General features: G+C 43.8%; 4 protein-coding genes across 5 annotated transcripts; 2 read left to right on the forward strand and 2 right to left on the reverse strand.

The window, feature by feature from the left end:
* Window positions 1–2,853: 2,853 nt before the first annotated feature.
* Window positions 2,854–10,103, forward strand: LOC136433115 (ATP-dependent RNA helicase DHX58-like). Its single transcript, XM_066424941.1, has 11 exons — window positions 2,854–3,444; window positions 4,051–4,107; window positions 4,750–5,160; window positions 5,319–5,480; window positions 5,639–5,759; window positions 6,278–7,200; window positions 7,466–7,591; window positions 7,828–7,947; window positions 8,156–8,359; window positions 8,604–8,757; window positions 9,059–10,103. The coding sequence occupies exons 1-11, from the start codon at window positions 3,126–3,128 to the stop codon at window positions 9,552–9,554; spliced, it is 3,093 nt and encodes a 1,030-aa protein (XP_066281038.1). The 5' UTR covers window positions 2,854–3,125; the 3' UTR covers window positions 9,555–10,103.
* A 2,599-nt stretch (window positions 10,104–12,702) lies between these two features.
* Window positions 12,703–15,185, reverse strand: LOC136433116 (uncharacterized). 2 transcript variants are annotated; one of them, XM_066424942.1, is made up of 3 exons: window positions 14,895–15,185; window positions 13,486–14,080; window positions 12,703–13,279 (listed from the first exon to the last, which is right to left on the reverse strand). In XM_066424942.1, the coding sequence occupies exons 1-3, from the start codon at window positions 14,994–14,996 to the stop codon at window positions 13,098–13,100; spliced, it is 879 nt and encodes a 292-aa protein (XP_066281039.1). In that variant the 5' UTR covers window positions 14,997–15,185; the 3' UTR covers window positions 12,703–13,097. The 2 variants fall into 2 exon arrangements, with proteins under 2 accessions (XP_066281039.1, XP_066281040.1); XM_066424943.1 differs by having other exon boundaries at window positions 13,486–14,077; window positions 14,895–15,184.
* Window positions 15,186–15,854: 669 nt separating this feature from the next.
* On the forward strand, window positions 15,855–19,392 carry LOC136433118 (uncharacterized). The gene is made up of 2 exons (XM_066424945.1): window positions 15,855–16,264; window positions 17,345–19,392. The coding sequence occupies exon 2, from the start codon at window positions 17,587–17,589 to the stop codon at window positions 18,499–18,501; it is 915 nt and encodes a 304-aa protein (XP_066281042.1). The 5' UTR covers window positions 15,855–16,264; window positions 17,345–17,586; the 3' UTR covers window positions 18,502–19,392.
* Window positions 19,003–24,866, reverse strand: LOC136433117 (uncharacterized). Its single transcript, XM_066424944.1, has 6 exons — window positions 24,713–24,866; window positions 22,832–23,236; window positions 22,006–22,119; window positions 20,860–21,113; window positions 20,159–20,517; window positions 19,003–19,942 (listed from the first exon to the last, which is right to left on the reverse strand). The coding sequence occupies exons 1-6, from the start codon at window positions 24,768–24,770 to the stop codon at window positions 19,855–19,857; spliced, it is 1,278 nt and encodes a 425-aa protein (XP_066281041.1). The 5' UTR covers window positions 24,771–24,866; the 3' UTR covers window positions 19,003–19,854.
* Between the last annotated feature and the right edge of the window lie 374 nt (window positions 24,867–25,240).

A 25,240-nucleotide genomic window follows, 5' to 3' on the forward strand; every position in this document is an offset into this window, starting at 1 on the left:
TTTGAAGATTGTTCATATTCTTAAAGCATCCATGGTCTAAACTGGAGATGTTGTTGTGTGAAATCGAAAGATCGCCAAGCTCGTATTTATACAGTGAATGCGAGACGCTGTACCAATTTCTGGGAATGTGTGTTAACATGTTAAGGTCTAAATTCAGATTCCTTAACCGCCAAAAGTCTTTGAACGTAGCGTTGTCTATTTCAGTTATCCGTGAATCAATCAGGTAAAGACTCAACAGAGTGGTAGAATTGAGCACAGCTAGTTTCTGCGACGACAACATACCGTACTGAAACCCTCTTAGGGCGAACATTTCCACCTCCGGAAAACATTTGTCTGTTACAGGATCAGAATGTTGATGACTAGAGTTACATAGAATGCACTCCGTCCGAAGTCTGTTGTAGAAGCCTACGGTACTATGGCCACTTAAGGCAAAGGGCACGCAATAACGCCACCTACTCCTTTGGCACGAGGGAAAGCACGTCTGATCAGCTGACAGAACAGCGGGTGCCACTGACAATGCGAGAGCGATGAGAACAACAACGCACTGAAACCTCGACTTCATTCTTGAGATACAGATCTTTTGAATCTGTCAGTCTTCAGATGCTTTTGTTCTGTTCCTTGTGATACGGAGGCACCTTGTTGGTCCTTTAAAGTGGTTCAGTTGCTCTTTTCTACATGTGTTCGAATGCCGAAGAAACAGTCACGCTTTTTGGCAGGTAAATGTACACAAAATGTTTCAACTCGTCCCTTTTGAAAAGAAATGGAGGCTGGAGAGTTGATCAACTGGTCCTCACGGTAACGTGCTATTACAGTGTGAACAGCTAGGTTCAACGTGACCGGGAAATTCCCCTCGCTCTTTTTTAAAAGGGCAATGAACAGTGAAGCATGCGGGAGACAGCAGCCTGGATCCGTACTTTTAGTGGCTAGTAACCCTGCCCCTAGACCACACAAGCACACGGACAAGGCTGATTACAGATGGGCGCGAGAGAGGTAACGAAGTATTTTACCTGAATGTACGAGTTGATAGTCCCGAAGTGCCGGACTTCTCAGTGCTGGATGGCAGGACAATGATAGAACGGAACAAGAGGTGAATTGGCAGCTCCGATACAAACCACTCAATTTAACAGGAAACCCAGACTCATTTGTGACGGATACACACGTGTTTCGAATGAAATAGGTGGACATAATTGAAACCTTCACATGTAATGTATTGATTGTCTCCTTTCCTTCCTCCATATAATAACAAGAAAGAGTCTCGACTTTGTAACGTTAACCGTGAGCTTCGTTATCAACTCTTCAGTTATCAAGTTGAGTATTTTGAACATTCGTTCTTCCTTGGAACCAACCTTTATTTTCTAAATTTCAATTGAATGTGCCTCAATGGATCGTCAATTTCTGAGCGATCGCACAGTCCATAAACTATTACAAATAGGTCACATTGGTATCTATTGCAATGTTCACACATTAGTCATGACTGATTAGCCATGTGCCTTATTCCAACTACTAAGAATATAGGTCACATTAACATATATTGAAATTGTCACAAGTTGGTACAAGTGACTATCATCAAAACATGCGCCTTATGGAATATGATTCGTTGCCATGAGCGTCACCTATCAACTAGGTCATGCAAATGTATTCTCAACTAGAAAGGCAACATTTTCGAACAAATGCAGGATATTTCTCTCCTGTTAATAAAGGAAATATAAAACGTCTTTGTTGTTTGTTCAAGCTATTTATATGTCCAATATGAAGTCCCTACCATTTACCAGTAAAGTATTACGAAGTTTCTGCATTGATGATGCAAATGAGCATAACAAACATTCTGTTGAATTCACGTTTTCTAAAGCTACAGATATCTCCAAAAGGAAATTCCTACCAGTAACCACAAAAGAAATGTGAAGTTTCTGCATAGATTATGCAAATGAGGTCCTCGTTAGCATAATGCTCATTCCGTTGTATTCACTTTTCGTAAACGTACCTACGCCTCCAATATGACATCCCAAGCATTTACCATAGGGAAATATGACATTTCTGCATAGATTATTATTATGCAAATGAGGCCCTCTTTAGCATAACACACATTCCATTTTATTAACTTTTCGTTAAGCTACTTACATTTACAGTAAGGGAAATATGAAGTTCCTGCATAAATTGTGCAAATGAGGTCATCATCAGCATGAAATACATTCCGTTGTATTTACCTTTCATAAAGCTACCTACACCTCCAATATGACCTCCTTAGCATTTACCGTAAGGGAAATACTATAAGTGTCTGCATTAATAGAGCTACCATCCTACATCTACTTGATTTGAGCAGAAGAAGAAGAAAGAAGAAGAAGAAGACGCCAGCAAAAGCAATATATTTACAGGGTATAGGGAGGGAAATATAATAAGATATGAAAATTGTCTGCCTTGATGTGCTGTTGGTGCGTTTACCTGCACACAGGAGAGATTATGTAGTAAATAGGCCAGGGGCATAAAGTAAATTGGACTGGAATTATTCCCTTTCCTAGCTATAGGAACATACATATACAGCGCACGTTTGCTGCCTGAGTGAGCCATTTAAATGTAGGGGCACGTGCAAGAAACGTAACACACACACACACTCCACACACACACAACTTTTACAAGAATTTTACTTCTACTGTAGATCAAAAAGTCCTTCAATCTTCAAGGTCACCGGACGTTTACTGGCATAGAGTTGGGGAGATGGAGGGGTCTCCATTACAAGTTCTGTCCTCTTTCAGAGCTGCCGTCGCGGTATTCTATCCCGTGCGATGTTATGTTTCCTACAGACTACTACAGTGCTGACAATTATCTGCTGCTTCCTATGTGTGAAGTGTGCAGTTTCATGTAGCCCCGGCCTGGTCATGACGTCAGGTGACTTTCCCACTTTCCCCGCTGCAACAGGTGGGACGACGTCATGCTTTTGTATAGCAGGGTTGAAGGTCAGTGCCTCGCTCTCGATCCGGCCGTCACTGGAAAACCCCACAATCCGGTACAGTACACGGCATCAACTTTTGCCAAAATGTCGAGTTTTATTCCGTATTGATTGCGTTAGCTTGGTATGGTGCTGAGTTCTCTGAACTTGTAGCTGGGTTTCGGCCGGTGTACGTGTAATAATGGCGACAGGTGGGCAGGAAGCCAGCGAGGAGAGTTTTGAGGATATTGACCCGTATGCGGAAGCGGTACAGCGACGAAGGGAAGAGATTTTCGAACAGATCGACCCCAACACCTTGGCACGGTACTTACTGCAGACCTCTAAATATGAGGCGGAAAAACAAGACATCCGTGAGCTGACCATGAGTGATTCGAGTGCACTTCAGCTTTTCCATTTCATGATGGTTTGCAGGAGGTCTAACGATTTGATAGCGTATCTGCAACAGGTTGGTCGTCGCGATCAAGCTGCCCAGTTGCAAACTGAAGTTAGACGTCTACAAGGTATCTAACTTCTTCTTCTGTTGCCCTGTTGAAATTACTTAACGTTATAATTACTCGTAATAGGGCCACCGGAGGGACAGAGAATCATGAATTTGCCAGTCTGATGATTTATATTTGAGCACATTTTCTCCACTTGTTCAACGCTCGGCATTGATTAACATTAACAAAATTGTCACTAATATACGGAGATTGAATAAAATCATGTATCTGAATGTAACGTTACATGTAATCAATATATCAGGGCAAAGAGGTCTAAAAGAACCACCGAGAGCACACTTACTCAAACAAGTCTCAATTTAACCCCCTTGTATGTTGCGCTGGCTTGGTTTCGTATACGTCACCGAAACTACAGTCATTATGAGGTCATCCGGAAGGAAACTGCCCACCAGTCTACACACAGACCAATAGCGAAGCTCCTTAAATTCGAAACTTAACGTTATGCCTAAAATATCCGCATCGCGCTAATCAACGGGGATCCCCAGTTCGGTTTCTGTTGTCAAAAAGGTATAAATTCAAAACATTTCAGCAAAGCCCCACAAATTTCAAACCGCTAGTACCGGAAACCCAACGAGACTGTTCAGTTTGCCATTCTCTTCTAATTTGCAGCCCTAACCGGAGGACGGAATATGCCGGACGGCGGAAACAAGGCTTTCGAACACGAGGGTAAGTATGTTTGTGAAATGCTGGTTGTTCCACGCACGTAGACGTGCGGTTTGCGTACTCTCGGTCCTTCTAGTGCGACCAATGGAGGCAATATGTTTCCCTTACTGTAGATGCTAGGGATTTCATATTGGAGGTGTAGATAGCTTTAGGAAAGGTAATACAACAGAATATGGGTTATGCTAATGAAAACCAAATTTGCATACTTTATGCAGTAACTTCATATTTCTTTTGTGGTTCATGGTAGGGATTCACTATAGGAGATATACGTAGATGTAGAAAATGTGAATTCAATGGAATGCGTGTCTGCTAATGAGGACCTCATTTGCATAATTCATGCAAAAACTTCATATCTCTTTTGTGGTAAATAGTAGGGACTTCATATAGGACATTTAAATAGCTTGAATAAACAACAACGCCGATTCATACTTCCTTTATTAATGGGAGGGAAATATCCTGCATTCCCTCGAAAATGTTGCCTTTCTAGTTATCTGTTGGTGTCACTTCCATACATTCCAGGAATTTCCTAAGATCCTGTACGTACAAAATATGGAGTGGTTGTAAATTGTTTGCTGGTGGAAAGTAAGCATTTGTTAACCAATTGAGCCTTACCCTGACATTACAATCTCTTCAAACTGACTTCAGGTAGCACCAACATATGTGCACCAACAAAGGCACCGATCATCATCATCAACAATTATCACAATACTACGAACACCAGCAACGTCAGCGTCAATCGAAGCACAAACGTGGTGGTTGGAGATCAGAACACCATGCAGGTATCCCAGGGGGAACTCCCCAACATGGATGGAGACTGCACGCCAGAGGGAGGGGACTACGCGGCAGAGGAAGGAGACTACACACAAGATGGAGGGGACTACGCGGCAGAGGAAGGAGACTACACGCAAGATGGAGGAGACTACGCGCCACAGGGAGGGGACTACACGCCAGAAGAGGAGGGGCAGGACGGTCGGCGCACAGGGCAACCAGGAGACACCAGGGTCGAGAAGGACGACGATGACGTCATCATTTGGGGACAGTATGAAGAAGAAGAAGGTAAGGTATTTTCTATGAGATACATTTGATGGTAAATCTTTTTTGGTTAAGGCTATTTGCATTGGTGTTGTTTATGTGAATATCAAGTTGGCGTTTTAGACACGAGACGCAGGAATAAATCAACATTCATTCATTTGTGCATTTATGTCTTCCTACAGACGAAGGTACCGACCCCAAACGCATCCTTGGAGTACGTGGTGCTGCCGGAGACTGGACGGAGCCGAAGCGTGTGGACAGTGGAGAAGACTGGGGCACCAGTCCCAAGGAACTGTGCAGTGCTGATAGCACACGAGAGAAAACACTTGCCGTGGAACAACAAGGTTAATACCGCATGTATTACCTTAAAAGCTATCAAAACCTTTTTACTTTCTCCCTGCTGACTTGTACGGTAATTGTTTCAATTAAGACCTAAACTAAGTCATAATTGCAAAGGGAATAATAGAAGGAAAGTGTAAAATAAGAAAATTATGTTTTTCAGGGACAGGACAGACAGACGACTTCACGGATCCAAAGCGACTGCGATCTCTGTCACTCGACACAGACGTGGTCACAGACTTTGCACCCACGGCTTCACGGGGAGCTGCTCGGAGTGACACAAGGTGACTTTGACCAAGGACAATATATATATATATATATATCTATATATATCTATATATATCTATATCTACTTTATATATATCTATATCTATGTCTATCTATCTATATATCTATGTCAATCTATCTATCTATATATCTATATATATATATATATAGATAGATAGGTACAGATAGATAGATAGATAGATATAGATTGATATAGATAGATATATATAGATAGATAGATAGATATAGATAGATAGATAGATATAGACATATAGATAGATAGACATATAGATATATATAGATATATTCCCTGCTTTGCCATTACTTGCAAGAACTAATCTGTTTGATAGGTAAAAGATTTATGACTAAAGGAAAGTTTAATATGTTTGATTTGCATCTCAGTTGCACCTGTAACATCCATAATATTACGACTCTGAGGATATGCATTGACCTTTTTGGGCTACATGGAACTTACATTGGCATTGGTAAGACCCTTTGAACTTATTAGATACATGTATTTACTTTACTTTCACAGGGAAAACCGACAAGAAAAACCCCTGACCCTGCGCAACTACCAGAAAGAGTTGGCGGAACCAGCCATCCGAGGCAAGAACACCATTGTGTGCGCTCCAACTGGCAGTGGCAAGACTCATGTCGCCATGTACATTATCAAAGAGCACCTGGACAAGCGCATCTTCCTTAAGAGTGGCACCCAAAAGGCACACGTTGCAAAAGTCCTTGTCCTCACGCCAGAAGTCACCATCTTGGACCAGCACTACAGGACCTTCTGCAGGTACTTGCCGCTCTTCCGCACGGGCAGGCGCAGTGGGTCGTACGTGACGAAGTGGCCGTTTGAGGATATCGTGAAAGCCCATGACATCACCGTGGCAACACCAGAAATCCTGCTGAATGCACTTCGTGACAAGACTGTGAAAATCACAGACTTTTCCCTCATCGTGTTCGACGAGTGCCACCACACTAGGAAGGATGCTCCCTACAACAAGATCATGGCGGAGTATTTGAAGATCAAGGTAGCCAACCTCCAGGCAAGCCGTCCTCAGATAGTCGGCCTGTCCGCTAGTCCAGGCGCTGGAGGAAAACCAAATCTTCCGGGTGCTGAAAAGTGGCTCTTGGTCCTCATCGCCAGCTTGGACGCTGAGGTCTTCAGAACGGTAGAGAAGCCAGAGAACATCGCAGAGCTGGAGGAGAACGTGAACACGCCGAGCAAGCACGTGCTCGTAACCGACTCCCGGCCGTTGGACCCCTTTGGAGAGACGGTTGAAGGGGTGATGACAGCAATAGAGAATCGACTGCCCCCGGACCTTCAGCTACAGTACGGCGGACCGAGGGGAGTGCAGGAGTACCAGTCTGCTGTAGACCTGGTAAAAAAACAGGCGACAGAAGAAAGGAACACGGAGGTGGTACAGCAGTGTGACCATCTGCTGAATTACAACAAGGGTAAGTAAGAATAGACTTTAAGAAACATCTGTCCTGTCGGACAGATTTGTCCTTGCCTGAGCTTGTCCTTTGCTAACTTCATGGTATAGTCTTCAAACACATGTGGGAAGCAAGTGCCACTGCCATTATTTCAAGCTGTGGAAACAAATGAAGATGCTTTCAATAGATATGTTCTATCAGTGGTTGTGTCCAATTGGTGTGTCAGACACAACTCAGATATAGTTTAAGATTCACATTGTTGTTGTTTTTTTCATTTTCATTTCAGCCTTACAGATGAACAACACAGCACGTATGAAGGATGCTATGGAGATCCTGACAGATTTCTACAGCAAGCTTAAAGGAAGGCACAAGATCTCATCTGCGGAAAGTCAGCTGCTGGATCTCTTCGAAGGTAAGAAATGCCTTGAAAGGATTGTACTGGTAGTGTGAATATAAAAGTACAACATAGAGAGGGGTAGAAGCTGTATCCCTCCCTCCCTCCCACACACACATAGCATATGCGGCGAACACTGAAAAAAGAGGTCAATTGTTCTTGTAAATGTTTTTCATTACTACTTGAGCATTTTTATGCATAAGATGTTACTTGAAGTGTTGTAAGTGGTGTTAAGGTTGTTTGTTTTCAAACAGCACAAAGCAATCATCTTATTGACATCAGTCAGAGGGAGGACGAGTATCCCAACCCAAAACTGATGAGACTGGAGAAGGAAATTCTGAAGGCCGTGCAAGAGTTAGAGGATGAATTTAGAGGTATGTGGGACACCGTCCATAGTAACATTACTTAACACTCTTAGATGATAAAGGTTTGAAGTGGTGCCTGAAATGATGATGGAAGTACACTGTTATTGTAAAAACATACACTGATCTTTTTTTCTAAATCATACATTATTTTGTTCTCATTTCACCTCAAGTTCAACAGCAGACTGAAAATGTTCCTCTTACCATTTACCTACATCAGGTATCCTGTTCGTGAAGACCCGTGCCCTGACCCAAGCCATACTCAGCTGGGTGAAGGAGACCCCTGCGCTCAGGTTCCTGAACCCCGGGGTCCTGACTGGATCTGGAGGCGAAGACGTCGGCAGACTGACACACGGCCAACAAGTCGGCGTCATCAAAAAGTTCAACGATGGAAACCACAAGCTGCTCATCGCCACAAGTATAGGTAAGATTTAAAAAAAACTTCTTAATTATCCAGATGGTATTCTCACTTCTTTTCTTTAACTGTACTGTCTCTTAAAAGTCTTGAGAAAATTTTTTTATGAACTATGTGAGATTTTGAACTACTCTCTTTTTCATCAGAGGATTTCCTCGTAGTCGATCACAGAACTGAAGTGATGCTTTTAGATTTGAGGTTGATACCGGTATGTATGCCTGATGGTTTATGTTGTTTGGCCCACTGTCTGCAGCCGAGGAAGGTCTAGATATCCGGGATTGTAACATGGTCATCAAGTACAACTACGCAACCAATGAGATCGCCATGGTCCAGGCACGTGGACGCGCACGCGCAGCGGAGGGGAAGGAGCTTGTGATTGCCGACGTGCATATTGCTGAGAAAGACAGGTAAAGGGCATCGTCAATTTTCATCTACAGAGAGGAGTACACTTTGTGATTAGCACTAGGCCAGGTGCAATCACAACAATCTTGAAACATTTAGACGCAAAAAAGTACAGAATCATTGTTTGATCATTGTGCAGGTTTAAGAAAATCTATCAGACACAGTTCGTCTGAAATGATGCTTGTATTCTGTAAAACATTTTATTTATTCTACGATAGTTCCCTTGCTGTTGGGCTGCTGTATGTGTATATATTGGAAACATGTCAGTACGGTATCATATGATAATCTGGTAAAATCTTTCTCTAGGGTGAACGCCCTGACGGTGGAAGTTTCCGAGAAGGCCATCAAGAACGTCCAAAGTCAACTGAACAGCAGCGAGTTCCAGGAGAAAGTCAGGAAACTGCAGCTAGACATGATTAAAGATAGGGAAGACAAGAAAAAGCAACAGGAAATCAAGAAAGGGCTGAACAGAGCTTCTGATGTGAAGCTTTGCTGCAAGGGGTGCCCGGACGGCGGGCTGATCTGTTACGGGAATGAGTTGAGGTTAGATCAGTGCAATCACATCTATCCCTCTCGCCAATGGGATAAAGTAGAGTTCAGGCAGCACACTGACAAAAAGAAGCAAGATTTGGGGATCAAAAAAATCCACTGTAAGACATGTGGTTTCGACTTGGGCAACACCCACAAGGGTTATCCCTGCCTGAAAATCTCCAGCTTTAACATCGTCTTGCCTGACGGGACAACGCTTACTAAGAAGAAGTGGAAAGACGTACCGTTTGAACTGGAGACCATGACAGTCTGACTCGGTCAAATATGATGGCACTGTTTCCTTAGCAAACCATAGATTTCTTGGCAACCAAATCTATTTCACTGGTGGACGCATTGGTCCTTTTATGGAGATATTTTAAACAGTCAAATGTACTATTAAGAAATATTCAGTCATTGATTCAAAATCTATTTCACTGGTGGACACATTGGTCCTTCTATGGAGATATCTTAAACAGTCAAGTGTACTATTAAGAAATATTCAGACGTTGATTCAATTTAAGCATCGGATCCTTTAATGTAAATGTTACATTCTAAAATAAACGATGTTAGCTAGGCATTATGTACCAAAGGATTGATTAAGTTGCAAGTGAAATAATTCTCCTATACAGACAGGGATGATACATACTTTTCAAAAATGATGATAGATATGCTGTACATCATAGTGTAATTATCCTAGTGAATCAATGACAAGCATATTTTCACGGATGTTCCTTAATTACTTTGGACAGTCACCCATTTGCACAACTGTACATGAATTAAATTCCTCGAATAAAGTTGACGAATTTTGTCTTACTTCTGGAAATTTGCGTGACTCAGATGCTGCATGTCCTGATCTTTAAGACAGTTCCAGATCTAGCATAAAAGTGGTAGCAGTACTAGCACCTCCAGGTTATAAACACATGTCATCAATCGGGAAAACATTAGAATCCTTTCTGAATCCAAGTAACGCCCAAAACAGCTGATTCACCTGATTGTTTGTAAGGCCCTGTACATGACGGTGATCCGGTTTTGCTTCTGTTACTTGATTTCCTAATATCCCTGTCCATGCGGACACGCGGTAACGCCTCTTGGTTTTTCGTCCTACGTATTCGCGGAGGCAGAATTGTTGGCAGTGTCGTTTGACCTGTGACCTCGCCTCTTTTTAGGTTGATGCTGGATAACGTCTGAGACGTGGTGCCTTTGCCTTTTGATCCTAACAGTTGGGATAAGATCAACATCACCTGATTTGGCACTTATTTCGTCGACCAGCAGCAAAGGCTGTCTTGAAATGTTTACACATTTAGTCTTCATTATCTCAGTGAAAAATTAAAGATGAAATGTTTTGTCTATCATCATATAGAATGTTGCAACAAGTGTGTGAGGAAAATGCAGTGATCACAAAACAACATCTAAATAAAGGCTATAGAAAGTCCCAGAAAAGATACAAAGTTCAAAATGTTTATTTACCTTTTGTTGCTAAATCTGGCGAAAGCTGTTGCCTGTTGGTGCACTTCAAGTCGTCATGAGAAGAGGGAAAGATGAGTACGGGCGTTGCCACAACAAATTTCGGCAATGTTCGGTAAACTTCGTCCCAAGTCTTCCATGAAGACCTGTTGTAATTGTTTACCTTCTTTGCACGGTATTCTCTGATGTAATCCGCCGTCTCCTCGTGATGTTTGAATGTTAGTTGATTTTGCGGAGCTTCTGTGATTGTTCCGATACATTTCTCTCGCCCACCGTGACTTAAACAGTTTGTTATTTTCGAATCAAAACCATTCCTGTCCCCACGCGGCGTTGCCGTCTAACCCGCTAGACGTGACAGCGTTTCAGAACGACAGCAAACACACTCGCTTTGCTCGCTGGTACAATTTCCCGCGTCCAGGTCGTCCATGTAGCGCTCGTGGGGACTACTGCGCGATGGTGGATCTTTTTCCATCAAGTAGAGGACCGACGCTTGTGTTTCTTTTGTATTCTTCAGACTTTTTTGCAGACCAAACACCTGCTGTGTAAGAAGGCCATCGCTCGCGTTGTGCACACTCTGATAATGATCGTCTATATATAGCGGAGGAACACCTGGAAAGTCTTTCACCATGGCAAGTCGAAACACCGCCATAAGAATGTTCGCATGGCTGCACTTTGCAGCGCAACAGGTGGGCTGTTCCTGCGTTAGAACCGTTGGTATTTCTGGCTGCATTTACACTGTGCACTATGCCCGTGACGGCTGGGATTCTAGTCTCCCAGGCAACAAGGGCTTAGCGACGACGGACGGAAAGCTCTCGTGGTAGGATGGTAGTTAGGCTGTAGTCGTCCACACACAGGCCTGAAAAAGTGTCGCGGTGGATTCTTCTGCATAAAAGTCTCATCGGGAAAAATCGTTTCACCTGGTTATGTGTGTAATAAGTTTTACCTGTGTTAGTTTTACCCGGTTATCCAAATCGATCGCAATGTGCGTTCTATACTGACAGTGGCCATCTGTGGGATCGTCCTCTGAGAGTGAGCAGATTTCGCAGACGACAAAGCTGTCTCGTCTGAATTGACAGTATCATTATCATGTGTTGTTCGAATGTGATATCCTTACTTCCAGAGTTCTGCATTTGTACAAATTCTTAAAGTAAGGGTTTCACTAGCTCTTATGTTTGTAACCCGTCAAAATTCTGCCTTCCTAGACACTTGCTGAAGGGAACGCACAAATATTCACGTTTGCAGCGTGCAAATGCCTGGAGGTCCAATTTTGAAGTGCGAGTATACTAGAACAGGCGGCGGATTTCGCGTTGTGAGCGTGGCACGAGCGGAGGTCAGAGGTCGCTTCCTCCAGCGTAATTCCCTACGATTGGTCCAGACCAATCCTACTATTATTGCTTTTGATTCTCACGGCGCTTCAGCGCATTTGATGAATGAAAGTCAAGGCTGGGGTTACAGCTCTTCTATAATTGTTTTAGTTTGTCTGTGATACACGGGCCACCCACGTTTGAAAACGTTTAGATACATGAGCCCAACGATAAAGGCCGCACATGAAAAAGAAATTTAGTCGGAATTCAAGGGGCAAGAATGTCTTCTTGAGAACAAAGCCAAGAACAAAGCCAAGTGACAGTTGCAGTTCTACTGTCAAAGGGTTGATTCACAAGGATTGATAAATCGTTGTGCGGCTGCATTCCATTGCATTGTTGAACCTAATGGCTAGGGTGTTTGGCTTAGAAGCAAGAACGGTTCCTGGGTTACGTGGGTTGAAATCCCTGACAGGATCCCAATGTTGTGCCCTTTGGGAAAGATACTTTACACCACTTTCCCCATTTGAGAAAAGTACCTATCTTTAGTTCGAGTGTGTGTGTGTGTGTGTGTGTGTGTGTGTGTGTGTGTGTGTGTGTGTGTGTGTGTGTGTGTAATACCCAATGCGCCTCCCAATAATTGAGCAAGAACGTCTCTTTTCGAAGTATTTGTTGTATTTCATCAATTCTATTCCAATTGAAATGTTACAAAGGAACTGGGAAATAGCAATTTCCAATCGGTGTTTTATTTTTGATACCTTTTCCTTGTATTAAGAGTCGGTTACAGATGTTCTGCGCACTGCAATGCGTGCATCGAAATTTTTCATGTGCCTTATGAGAGGACAGAGTGCGCGTGCGCGCTGTGAGAATGCATGGCACGCTACCTGTCATTAATTCGTAAATGCTCACAAAAATCAATGTCACTATTGGTGTCATAATGGCAAAAAATCAAGTAACATTATCTTGTATATGATCTATGTATATATTATATTGTCTACTATCATAATAAATAAATGGCAAAATCTCTATCTTTGTCCTTCTTTCTGTCCTGCTCAGTGATAAAAACTCTTACAGCTGGGCCGGGAATGCATGTCCTTGAAGTTCAGGTACTGTGGCCGCCATCTTGGTGGGCAGATGCCGCCATTTGTAGGTTCACTCTGGGCGCTATGGCGACCAGAAGCCCTGGCGGTCTGAGATCGGGGCGAGGCCGGTGCGGCTGATAACCGTTCCCCACCTGCGTACGTAGTACAGATCTATGTCAGAAAGTGTCATTAAACTTGCGCATACATTTTGTAGTCTTTCAATAAAGGTTGCCATTTCTCCCCCCGTACACGCCCAGCTGGATTCTTCAACTAGTGTAGCTAGCTAACGTCATGTTCGAACTTACCCGAGTGAGTCTAGATGAAATGTTGAGCACAAAGTCCTAAATTGAGGTCTTACCTTTTGGCAAATTCCTGGTAGGAAATCCGTCCGTTTTCTGTTTGACCTCCCCCACTTGGCGTTTCTTGTGTTGGCTGTGATTCTGTGAAGACTGTCGCGAAGAAGGCGTGGGTTCTTCAGAGAACACCTGAAATGTAACAATGTTCGGAGGTAGGAACTGCGTCGTCCTCTTTTCCCGGGGCCTGGGAGTCCTGCTCACTTCCACCACCCTGGGTACGGGTTTCTTCTCGACCATTGGCGTGGTGACCCGCACAAGCTCCATCGGAGATCTCTGCCGACTGACCCGGTATTCCTCCATCGCAGATCCCTGCCGACTGACCCGGTATTCCTCGATGTACTTACGCGTGTCCTGGTGATGCACGAACGGCGTTGAGCCAGGCGGCAACTCCTGCCTCCTGCCTTGAGTGTAAGCGACAGAGCGCCTTCTCGGGGCGACGGAACTCTTCCTCCGAGTGGAGTGGCGGTAGAGTCGCTCTCCCTCCTCCTCATACCAGCCACACATCGCACTGGAGCCTGGAGAGGCACAGACACACGGCAACGGCTCCAGAACAGACCCGACATTCTCAACGTCAAGGCGACGTCCCGTGTCCATCTTCTGTGAGAAAATAAGTCGATAACTGAATGTTTTGACAGCAAGCAGGGAGTTCAGACGCGCTACAAACCTTGATTACAACAACAATGAGTTTATAAGGCTTCCCACACTTTACGGAGTCTGCAGGGAATGAACGAGAATTATGTGCCAATTCTCCGTGGTAGATTTATTTCCAAGCAACTATGAGCTGCATTGATGGGACGAATCCTCCTAAGAGAGTTCTGCGATTACGCGGGGAAGTCTTTCAATACAGACTGATCGTTGTAAATGTCTTTCTTACAGTGGTGCACAATGGAACACTCATCCCTGTGACTCCTGTGGCGTAGATACACGCCGTTGTTTGGAGATCAGACTTCACAACTTAGTACGGAATATCAGCAAATTCTGTAGGCTGTTATATTTTGCTACCATGTATCTTTACTGACTTACCTGTCTGTGGTCAGACTTCCCACCGTACCTTCAGTACTTTGTTTTCAAACATATGAAGAAAAGGAAAACAGCCAACAGGTTTGGGCTCGTGCAGGTGTTCGTCGTTTCTTTTGATTGCAGATTTTGGAACATGCTTGAGCCAGAATGCTGCAAGAAAATGTACTCCACGAATTTTCTATGGGCGGAAATAATAGATAATACTTTATATCACTCCACAATGAAATCATGAATACGAGTTGTGGATACTACCTCCCCCCTTGCCCAGTAAGGGACAGTTCTCAATGGTTACATGCAAGTCAATAGCTTGTCACAAACCTGCAAGCAGTAGCGACAGAAAAGCATCAACAACAAAAACAGCGACAAAACAATAAGTTACTATTTTTGTCACCTCGTGAAATGAAGTCGATATAAACAAGACGCGAGGCCGAAGTTGAGTCCATGATCCATGCTTTCGAAGACGGGCAGGCTGTTCATATAAGATTCGCGGCATCACAGGGGCATAAGGGCAGCAACAGATGGCGGCAACAGCAACGGATGATGCATTGTCGTTAGAGGAAGACGGCAACTTCCGATATCACATAATAACAACCCATAGCACTGTGGATAGAATATAGGATTCATTCAGCCAGTGAGAAGCACCACCCCCGCCATGTCTGCTCAGACCCTTCACGACGCTTCCGCTCTCCTCGTTCTTCCGATGAAAACCCGTCTATCCAGCAGATTAGACGGAATCGTCCAGTCAATCGTTTCACTGCAATTAGTAATAAAAATGTATTTAAGCCGAAGACAAAGAAGGGGCCAGATCTTAAATAAGATAAGGCGTAAATGAGGCGTGTGTGTCTTCAATTTCCCAGGCAGGCCGACAGGTAGTGGGCATAATTACTGCGGGAAACAAAAGATTTGGGTGGAGTTAGAAGATTACCTGTCATTTGTGGGACACACGTATACCATGCACGTGTGTATCTGGAGGGAGACGGCATTCTGCAAATATACATACTAGCTTTTCACAATACATCAGAGTCTACATGTTCATTATCAAGTTGAGTCATCCGCTACTGCATCGTCTGGTAAGTAATAAAGATTCCGCCAACCTCAAAAGTTTTGTAACATACATTTTTTTCTGACCATGCATCACTTTTGTGTACGAATTCGAACATTCCTGCTTGTGATAGCATTTGAAAATGTTGGCAAGACAACACAACTGCTCAGAGCTACTTTAATACCAACGTTTTGATCGGTCTCAGTTTGCCTCTTACTGTTGGCATTTTAAAAGTTTCGCGCTAAATGTCGAGCCTTTCCGATTACACATGTCGTCATGCTTTCCCACAATCCCTTGTGTAGTAATTTAACAAAAAAAAGTAGTCGTAACAACAGCTTGTAACTTAATCAGTCGGTGAACCGGAACGACGGAAAGCCGAGAGCGCCCTTAAGTCATTCCATCGTACGGTAGCCAAATCGGCAATTCGCGGCGTTCCTGCCCGGCATCACTACGGTAACGCCGCATCGCCAGGACCACGGCTTCTAGCTTTGAACACTTGAGATATTTCCCCCAGAAGAAAATTGGACTAAGAGCGGACGGGCCATGCCTTCTTGTTTCCCGTGGAAACGTTTTCAGCGTAATGACCCGGCTGGTCGGTTGGGTTAACAGGTGTGCGGGGCTGGGTAAGACGTGAGTCTGCGGGTCAGGACGCGTGGGAGAGGGCACGACTCTGCACACGGCAACATCGACTTCTCAACTCCGAACCGGAAAACAGTCAGGTAAGAAAGGTTTTATACAAATCGAACGGTTCAATACAGTAAAAAGCAAAATAACGGTGGGTTATACTTGCTGAAAGAAGTACATCAAAGAGAGGTGAGATATTTCTGCCATATTTCTGGGTGTTGCAAGTGTGTTTGTAGACGTTAGCAAATTTGTGTGGAAATATAGAGGCGAGAATCCCCACGGGCTGAAACTTGCTAAAATCATACCGAATATATGGATATTTTTGCAAATTGTGCCCTGTCTGTTTAATTTTGACGAGTCTATTTCAGTCGGTGTTATTTTTGGGCCTGTCATACCGTAGCTATTTTACACAAACTGCTGACTGAACCGTAATAATAACAGTTACATCTGTGGTGCAGCAGTGTCAGATCACGAACAACATTTCACCACTGGGCAAACAGCACCATTGTACGGTAAAGTTAAGTGTTGTGAGTCATTGTCGAGAGCCCATTCAGTCAAGGGTTCTTCTCCGGACCACCGCGGTTCGCAGTCCTGCAGCCTTCACCCTACTTTCACTCTTGCGAGGCGCGTTGGTGCTCTCTATCCTATACATGTATAAAGGCCGCACAAGTATCGTGCCTGTTCTATATGAGCCCTTGTGGTTTAAGGTAGAAAATTGCACTAGATTTCTAAATCTCTAAGTGCGCTTTACTTTAAATCGGGATACTTATACAGTTTACTGTAGATTTATTCGTATCGGAGAAACGTAAACCATTCTAATTTTGCAAGGACAATGCGTTCTGTTGTGTACCTCTAATTGCATTACAGAAATAAAATTAACTGATTGTCTACGCTTCCGACCGCTGAGTTTGGCAAGGGATTAAGTTCCACTGGCCGGGCTTGTGCATATGGTTTTATCTTGGATTTGTGAGTTTTCAAAGTTTTAAAAACCTATAGAAAACAGCACAAATGATCAAAGTTTTGAAATAATCAATCTCGTTTCTTAGATTCTTAGATTGTTCGTTTGTTGTTATTGTTTTTGTTTTCTTGTGTGTGTGGGACAGCGGTTTTCCATAAACCAAGTCTCTTTGACCTACTTTACATCTACTCACGTTTCTGTCCATTTGTTTCCCCAGATTCACTGAACCAGGGGACATGATAAGTAATGACCAGCTAATTCAGCCCGTCAACCCTCACTAATTACCACTAACCGGACAACAAAAGACGTCCAGCGATCGGCACCAAGATAAACTAGTTTCCACCAGGCGTTCGCTCAATTCTTCCTTCTCTGCCCAACTAACTCTAGTGTGTTTGTTCACCCTATCTCGGCTGATTGCTACTATTTCCACGGCCTTGGGACGTCTGGTGTAGACTGAGGATGGACACAGTTGTGGGTCTGGGTAAGGACCCCGCCCGGCCTCTGACCAGGGGCCGCTCGTGCATGCGCCAGGGCATCTTCGTATGGAACCACGACCTGCTGAAGATCAACACGGGCGACGAGACGGGGTTCTCAGTCCGCGGGCAGCCGCTCACACTGCACCAGCCCAGGAAGCAGGAAGAGAACAGTTCGGAGGTCTTTAACCACCCTGATCAGCAGAAACCGAAAATCATTTCAAACCTTATGAACGTCGAACCGACTTCTGAACAGAGCAATCCTCACATAACGTTAGAACCAATAGGGACACAGAGCGCCCAGTCAGAGGACTTAGATGTGCGCATAGAATTCCTAACATCCGTCATCTCGAAGTTCAGACTACAGAAAAGAAAGGACTGTCTACACGAGGTCGACTGGGCGGCGGACCAAGAACAGGGACAGCCCCGGTGTTCACGCTGTGGGAAGTTGATGAGAACGGCACGCCGTCTGCCCGAGGTTCGCGACAAACTCACAAAGCAGAGGAAGGACGGAGTTAACGCTGATGAGACTAAAATTCCGAATCGATCATCCCTCTTCCAGGGGAAGCTGCTGTTCATCCGAGACGACGGAGTACCGCCAAAAACTCCAAAGGGAAATAAAAGACGTAAAACAAAGAAAGCAAAGCAGGGGAAGAACTCTTCACTCCTAACGCCCCGTAAGGAGTCTGTTCCACCAAACACATCGGCTGCGATAGTCCAAGAGATGCAAGAAACGAATGAGCCGGTGGAAGAGACGAATGAAGACATGTACAAGATGGACAGGCCGTCAGGTCCCAGGCGTGTGCTGGTTCGGTTCAGCAGCAAGCGGACAGTCAGGACTTTCGTGCCGGACGCGCCTGTGGCCGGCCCGGTTCGGATTGAGGCTGGGAACGCCTCGTGAAGTGGGACAGTACTAGTGTATTAGAATATCCCTTGTACAATGTATTCGCATAGGTCACTTATGATATGAAAAGACACTGGGATTTGGAATCTGCAATACATTTTCAAAGTTATTCTGACAGGAACTGTTGCTATTGGAAATGACACGGAAAACTTAACTGTAAGCCCGTAACATAGCTTTTTTCAATCTGAAGTGACCCATGTCGAATGTATTGTAACACCGGTTAGTCGCATTCAAAACTTGCGCACTTCCGTGTCTAGTCCATCTCTATGAAAGCGACGGAGTGACACGAATTGAATAGTGTTTCATTATATGGGAAGAGTTAGGAGTAGAGGGGGCTGCAAATGTCGTTATCTCAGAAATCAAAGTCTAAAATTGTGTTTACAAATACATGGGTTGCTTGGAAACGAAAACGAAGAAGACAAATTTCTTATAGGCGCCATCCTTGATATTGTTCAATGGAATAGACATGAAGTATGGTAGCCAAGTGTTTCCACAATGTAAGGTACACCCGTTAACGTCTTTATTCACTGTATGTAGATAAGTATCTAGAACCTAAGCACAGTCTAAGGTATTTTCGTTTCTAAATCCACCAAGTATTATGGACCGGTCACGAATGATGTTTGCATAATTTGTTGCCATGGTAACGGAAAATCAGACGGAAATCAATCCATGCTCAGTGAGATCATGTTACGGAATGTCGGATGATCCAATATTAGTTGCTTTCTAAGAGAGAAGTACACAACTGTGTGATCTTCACTAGATTTGTTGTATGCACAATGATACTAGCATGATATGGAGCTGTATGGAAACCATATCGTTTCACACAGTTAATGATCTACTGCACAAGAGTTTGCTGCACAAAACTAAACGTGTTCCCTGTGAGTTGTACATCATTTATCCAAGAGTCTCTTGAACATGTGGTAAGACTATTACGTACGGAGCTGTACCGAACCAATACTATATCTATAAATTGTCCAGTAAGCACACCTTTAGTATTAATTACCCGGTGTCCTTGCATGTTTATATACGTTCTTAAGCGTGTAGATACATCCACGTAAGGCCAGACTCCATTTGATTAGCTCTTTGATAGCATAGCTCTGTAAAGGCTAGTTCTGCTCAAATATATACAGCGTTTTCTACAAGACAAAGAACCACTCGCCACGAAACCCTTTAAGATCTTGTTACATCCTTTTTGCTATTCAACGAATCAACCAACCAAAAAACAAACCAACAAATAAACAAACAAACACACCAACGAACAAACAAACAAACAAAATGCTGATTTTAGATATACACTTCTCTAAGAATCCTTTTGATGACATGTTCCACTGTTCCAAGGACACGTTAGAGTCAGTCGTCCACGTCCGTCAATTCCATGTGCACGCCTGCCACGGACCTGGGCGTCACGACACGGTCCGTCTTCTTCCGCTTACAATATCTGAGGGCAAACAAACATCCAGAGGGGAAATGTAATGGATCATCTAGCTCGTCATCGTAAGTTCTGCATGAACTTCACGTGCACTTCATGTCATAAGCATTCTTGTAGTCACATTTGAAACAGATTCATCATTGCTAAATTCTCTTTTTCAGTATGGTTTGATAATCGTTAAGGCTCTGTAGATAAATAATCGTTTGGAGGTCAAAATAAGACTACCTGTACGCCATCCCGCCCACGGTGCCGACTATGGCGACCCCCAGCCCCGCCACCACCAGGATGAGCCACCAGGGCCAGCCGCAGTCCGAGAAGTTCCACACGTCTGTCTCACACGCGGCCAGTCCCGACTGGCCCAGTGGTTTGGGTGAGTCCGCTGTTGGGACTGCAGTTTGCCTGTGCGCCAGCGGTGGCGTTTTCGGTGGTGTGGTGTTGATGTCTGGTGCAGTTTGCTTGTCGCCCGGTGGTGGCGTCTTCGATGGCGTTATTTTCGGGTCGTCTGGCGTCGGCGTACTCCTCTCAGTGACAGCCGTTGCCCTGGTTACTTGGCTCTTGGTCGAGGCTACTTCGCTCCTTGTCGTCTTTACACCAAAAGAAAAAGAAGCAGAGAAGAGAAGAAACGAAAGTATGTTGTCAAAACAGTGCAAAGCAGGATACATGTATAATGTCATTTATTGTACCTTCAGCACCAAGGACGTCCCCAGGCTGTCTTACATTGTCGACCCGCTAGATGGTGCTGCATACCAGTACCATTGGCAACATAACCAACTGGCGTTACTGTAATACACATACTAAGAAACGCTCTTATTGAAATGCCCAGCAACATGCTTCATTTTTGTGGTTACTACGTACATGTTCTATCGTGGTAAAAACGGTGCGGGTTGTCGCCCATAAAAGAATCGGAAATGTAACCGCGACATTACCACTGATTCCTTTGTAGTTGTTGCAGCGGTGCTTTGCGACATGGTCGGTTGTTTTGTTGTTGTGGTGGGAGGCATCTGCGGTGGGGTTTGCGTAGTGGTTGGAGTAGGAGGCGTCGTGCTTTGAGAGGTGGTCGCCTGTTCTGTTGTCGTTGTCGGCGGTGTAGGAGTGGTAGGAGCATCGGTACACGAGAAGGCGTCACCACGGTTGATGCAGGCAGTCCCCGGCGGACAGGGGCTTGAGGCACACGGTAACTCTGCACATCACGAGTACGGATGGAACCAAACCGTTAATGATAAGATTCAACCTGACATGAAAACTCAAATGATTTCTACTGTCTGAATTCTATGCACCGGGCAATGAAATACTAGTAGCTGTCTTCAGCGGTATAATTGTCTGGACTAATTTTTATCTTTTCACCATTCACTTAGTTTACCTGGCCTAGCTATACAATATGATAGAATGAATCTCAGAGCGAAAAAAATCATTACTTTTTTCCCCTCCCCCATGTGAGGATTTTTTTGCTTCTTAATTTTTAGCCAGCTTCGAATTCCGCATGTCTTGAGTGTGCCACTGATAACAGGAAATGACTAATGACCCACTTTGTTGACGTTTTTGTACGGGCACACACAGAGACAAACAACCTTGGGCCGCTACAACGCCATAATCTGGGGTCGAGATTATTGAAGCCATTAACATTCTATAGCGAATGACTTGTAACTGTGGACAGCAAACACTTTGCTAGTTCTAACTAACTACGTCCCACGTACTTTGTAATATCCCAGGAGAACAGGTTTTATGGACCAAACTAGACAAGTAAAACGGTACAACAAAAACAATCATAGCTTTCTTTATAGGATTTTCAAAGCTTATACCCTTGTTAACTAGTATGAAACAGAGCACATTTTTGATGGAAAGAACGAGAAGTAAACAACATGAACACGACATAATTGCGCACATTTAGCAACTCCCTGAAACGGTCGTCATCGTCGTGACAAAGCATCTTGGTGTTTATGCGGTCAGAAAAGAAGTTGCGTTGTTTAAATGTCCATCAAATAAACAACACACTACTTACACCTCACCATCGTCTGTGTGTATGATTCTGTCCAAACCTTAATTTTGCAAGCCAAAGCGGCTGTCTTCCCCACCTGTCTGACACGTCGGTCCGGCATAGTCCCTGGCACAGGTACAGTTATATCCACACCGGGCCTCCACGCACGTGCCTCCATTCTGGCACGGGTTCGACACACACTCGTACGCGTCTGGAATGCAGAAGTACGTTTATAAACTGGTCAGCTCCCCCTAGATCTACTTTGACTTTACCTTTCAACCGAGAACTTTTTGGGTCCATTTAAACTGTAGATCTAGGAAAGTTCTCAGAAGGGTAATGTAAATAGCAATGGATCTGACATGTCTAACAGGCTGAACAATGATAAACTAAACATCCACAGTGGCTTAGATATGATCTGGTGATACTTAAAATGGTGACTACTAGCCATTAGAGTGTCGAAGAAAGGCTTTAGATTTGATTTGATTTGATTTGATTTATTCGACTGTAACAAAGTACAGCCAGGGCTACCCAACTAGCCAAAGGCTATTACAAAGGGTTAGCCCTGGAAACAGGTTTCATTACAAACGTTCACAGAGTTCATTACAAACGTTCACAAAGCACGTCAAACAGATACATAAAACGCCAAACTAGAAACATAGAAGAAACAAAAACAGCACAAAACTAAGCGACTGTGGTAAGAAATGCACGAGACTAGACTATATATAAAATTGTTGACAACTCAAAGCCAAAACTTAGGTTTACATTACGCACTAGGTTACATGGGTTATACAATACATATATCAAATATTTCAGTCATTATTTACAGAGTACTTGTTGCTTTATATCTTTGTGAGGGTGAGGGTACCATTGAGTACGTAGTCGATATTACGAAACTTGCAGTAAAAAAAATTCTAGGCACCAACCTGTACACTGAGTAAATCCATAATGCACTTTTATACCCCTCCTGAAGTAATTGATGGTAGTACTTTCAAACGTCACCAGAAGATGCCTCCCTCTGGACTCGTATTGGCCTGTCGGCTGATCAGTTTCACAGAACGTGCCAAACAGCGTGACGTTGGCCTCGGCGTCTGCCCCGTCGTAGATCTGTACCTTGTCCGTATGCGGACATTTCCCCCCGTAGTTGGTTCCTGTCAGGTGGAAGTCCACGAACGTCAGGTTGCACTTCTGCCCCACGGGCGCCTCCAGCAGCCACTCGCAGTACGTGTTCCGGGGGTAGGGGCGCGGGTAGTTGACGGACGTGAACTCGTGCGGAGCGGAGTGCGGGCGGATCACAAGCGGCGGGGAGTCACAGGCGGCGATGTCTTGTCCTGGCGAGGCAAACAGATCGTTCAGCAGCAAGTCATTCAAGTGTAACAACAAACTTTTAAGTTACAATACAGGATATCGAGAGACATAGCGCAATGTACAATGCAGACGAACTAACTTGAAGAATATTTGTACATATCCTTTGTTTCTACTGTTGACATTTATCCACTAACGTTTAACTGGTTATACTTCTTGTGATTGAATGTATGTTGGTTTTGTCTGCCTGTGTGTGAGAGGAAAACCTAGCTAGATGTCTTGGTTGCTTAAGGTGATGCTGTATTTCTTCACATGTTCACATAATATCACAGGTATTAGACTTCTTTGTGCAGTTAGAATATCAGAAATGTTGCCACATATTTGCTATATCTGTTGCCATTCCAAACGGTCATTTTGGAAACAAAATCAGGGAAATCTGACCCGACGAAAATCATTCACGCAATTAGTCTTTCACGCGTCAATGTTGTCATAGATATCCGTCCGATGAGTCCAGCATTGGTGTCACTAAAACGTCAAAAAAGGATGATGAGGCGTTCTTTTTCAAAAGTGAACATCCATCAATATTTGTTTCCCGCCGCCTAATCCACAAGAACAACGTAATATGATCGACAGCTAATTGTTATTGTACAAGCTTGCATGCCAAGTGCAACCCTGCACGAGTGCCTCGCATGAAGTGAAGTTAAATCACCCCATCATAGTAAGTGAAGTTAAATCACGAGATTGCTCTGTTGCTATCGTTCAGGTGACGGGTTCGTCGATCGCTTACCAGGCCAGTAGATAGCGATAAGTTCGCCACTGTTGTTCATATATATGATCTATGGTCTCTGTAGACGGTGGGTAGGTTGGGTGGCGATTCAAAGATATTTTTTTCGAATTACGGCGTTTACCTGGTGTAAAGAGACAATCAGTGTTTAAGAGCTACTGTGTGCGTCCGAAGACACATATACAGAAGTCAATGTGAGCCATAGTTTGGGAGATAACAAGAGTAAATACACTTAATTTTTGGTCACAAAAATTGATTTTTAAGAATCTAAGAAATTTCTCACTGAATTTTTCAAGCCACGGGAAAAAACATATTTCTACAGAAGAGCATAGTCAGATGCCTTTGACGGTGTAGTCGTAGTTCTGCTGCTATACGCTAGATGTTTAATTCTACACCTGGTCTGCCATTGTAATACTTTCTACAACTACGTTTGTAGCATCGCCGAATCATCTTGTTAAACGAATTGGTGTATACTGGGCTCCCTTTCAAATCGGTGACTCATCGTGATATATCAGTGAGGGGGGAACCTAATGCTTTGATACCAATAATTAAGACATTTAACTTCGTGTAAGGCTTACAAAGTGCATTAGAGAAGTAAATCGGTCGAAAGAAATCATCTTGCTTCATGCCTTACATTTGATGTGCTTATTTGTTTGCTTTCTAAGTATATATAATCAAGGATAATCTAGTTTAGACACACATGTGAGTGAATTCTTACCTGAACTCACCGCCAGACAAGTCACCAGCATCACAACCAGCAGGAGAGAAAGACCCATGTCTGTACAGCGCGTCTTCTACTTCCAGCGCTAAGCAAAAATACACGCACTAGAAAAGCACAACTGTATGGCGCGTCGCCAACATTAGGATTAATCTCATCGTGCAACAGGGGTTTATCATTTCCACGCAACCGGCTGACGCAGTGTGACGTTTGAACAGGCGTCGGCCTTAAGCCCTCACCACGATCGAAGGCGATAACATCATGCCTTGATGTTATCGTGGTACAGTTGTGTTGTGTATTGTGGTACAGTTACATTGTGTGGCAATATAGTAAATTGCACACACTTAACACAAACCGCGTTTTATCTCTTTTATGGCTTTGTATCAAGAGGAGAATTAAATTTCCATTCATAACATGGTTTGAACATAGACAGCTTTTAACTCAAGACTGATTGCTTTAAGTTCTATGTATAATTCAGAAGTATTCTCAGCTATGAGCTATAAGAAGCACAAGAAGACAAACGCAAAA

The sequence above is a fragment of the Branchiostoma lanceolatum genome, chromosome 4 (assembly GCF_035083965.1).
Source record: "Branchiostoma lanceolatum isolate klBraLanc5 chromosome 4, klBraLanc5.hap2, whole genome shotgun sequence".
Taxonomy (NCBI): Eukaryota; Metazoa; Chordata; class Leptocardii; order Amphioxiformes; family Branchiostomatidae; genus Branchiostoma; species Branchiostoma lanceolatum.

Excerpts from the sequence above, each read along its gene's own strand:
- LOC136433117 (XM_066424944.1), bottom strand. The coding sequence starts at position 24,770 with ATGGGTCTTTCTCTCCTGCTGGTTGTGATGCTGGTGACTTGTCTGGCG. Across the intron at positions 22,120-22,831 it reads TGGATTTACTCAGTGTACAG|ACGCGTACGAGTGTGTGTCG; the intron begins GTTGGTGCCTAG and ends TCTGCATTCCAG. Across the intron at positions 20,518-20,859 it reads CAACTACAAAGGAATCAGTG|ACGACAAGGAGCGAAGTAGC; the intron begins GTAATGTCGCGG and ends TTTGGTGTAAAG.
- LOC136433116 (XM_066424942.1), bottom strand. The coding sequence starts at position 14,996 with ATGCCGCGAATCTTATATGAACAGCCTGCCCGTCTTCGAAAGCATGGA. Across the intron at positions 14,081-14,894 it reads TATCGACTTCATTTCACGAG|AAGATGGACACGGGACGTCG; the intron begins GTGACAAAAATA and ends ATTTTCTCACAG. Across the intron at positions 13,280-13,485 it reads TACCAGGAATTTGCCAAAAG|GTGGGGAACGGTTATCAGCC; the intron begins GTAAGACCTCAA and ends CTACGTACGCAG.
- LOC136433118 (XM_066424945.1), top strand. The coding sequence starts at position 17,587 with ATGGACACAGTTGTGGGTCTGGGTAAGGACCCCGCCCGGCCTCTGACC.
- LOC136433115 (XM_066424941.1), top strand. The coding sequence starts at position 3,126 with ATGGCGACAGGTGGGCAGGAAGCCAGCGAGGAGAGTTTTGAGGATATT. Across the intron at positions 7,592-7,827 it reads GCTGCTGGATCTCTTCGAAG|CACAAAGCAATCATCTTATT; the intron begins GTAAGAAATGCC and ends GTTTTCAAACAG. Across the intron at positions 7,948-8,155 it reads GTTAGAGGATGAATTTAGAG|GTATCCTGTTCGTGAAGACC; the intron begins GTATGTGGGACA and ends TACCTACATCAG.